Raw genomic sequence first — 862 nt, 5'->3', positions numbered from 1 at the left:
AGGTTCTGAGCCAGTTACCCTCGAGAGAGACTTGCCTTGAACATAGAAGGCGGGCTATGCAGCGGAATAGCCCGCGGCCTCCTGTACCGTGTTGCCTCTATGGTTTCGACATCCCCCCCAAGTACACGCGAGCTGCGTTCAGGTCTGAGTCCGGAGGAGCTGTCTCCGATGAGCAGATACTGCAATTCAATCCGGTCGTGACGATACCAATCGTCACCTCATCTTCACCTCCAGGAGCCACATCGAGATGATTGCTCGGCGTCAGAATGGACTCCACCTTTCTGTCGATGGTACCTTCGCGGCATGCTGCCCTCTCTGGGAGCAGCAATACGGCGTCTTGGTCAAGCACAAGGACTGCCTCGTCATGTCGCCTTGTGCGTTGATCCTCATGCCGAGTCGGAAGAAATCGGTATACGACCTCGTGTTCAACGACCTTCTGCAGCTCTTCACCAGCATTAAGATCACCAGCTGCATCGCAGATTTCGAAGAGCGCGCGGCGCGCTCTTTTAGAGAGGTTTTCAACTCAAGACAGGATCTGGTCGCTGAGTTCAAGATGAGTCTGTCCTTCTTCCACTTCAATAAGTGAGTAGTTCCCTCGCATGCTCCGAGGAGACGAACCTCCGCTATTCTCCCGTGATCAAGCTATAATACGAGGTCCATTGTATGCTCTGTCCCTTACGATTCTGGAGAGTCGCCCGTTACGCGCATTGTAACATTAATTCGTAATCCACTAATCGTGAAGGAGAGTGATTTGGTCGTTTCTGATCCATTAATTGTCATCGAGTATACCCAGTGATACTACGGCTTAACGGTAGCTGAATTTCTATAGCTTCTCAAATTCAGTGCTGGTTGTGTTAGTCTA

General features: G+C 51.2%; 1 protein-coding gene across 1 annotated transcript; it reads left to right on the top strand.

Annotated features, from left to right (window-relative positions):
• Positions 1–247: 247 nt before the first annotated feature.
• Pmar_PMAR028878 (hypothetical protein) lies at positions 248–586 on the top strand (the record flags this gene model as incomplete). The annotated part of the gene is made up of 1 exon (XM_002782687.1): positions 248–586. One exon carries the CDS (start codon positions 248–250, stop codon positions 584–586), a length of 339 nt encoding a protein of 112 aa, XP_002782733.1.
• Between the last annotated feature and the right edge of the window lie 276 nt (positions 587–862).

The sequence above is a fragment of the Perkinsus marinus genome (genome assembly GCF_000006405.1).
Source record: "Perkinsus marinus ATCC 50983 genomic scaffold scf_1104296938600, whole genome shotgun sequence".
In the NCBI taxonomy this organism is placed as follows: Eukaryota; Perkinsozoa; order Perkinsida; family Perkinsidae; genus Perkinsus; species Perkinsus marinus.
This window is presented reverse-complemented; position numbering and strand designations above follow the sequence as displayed.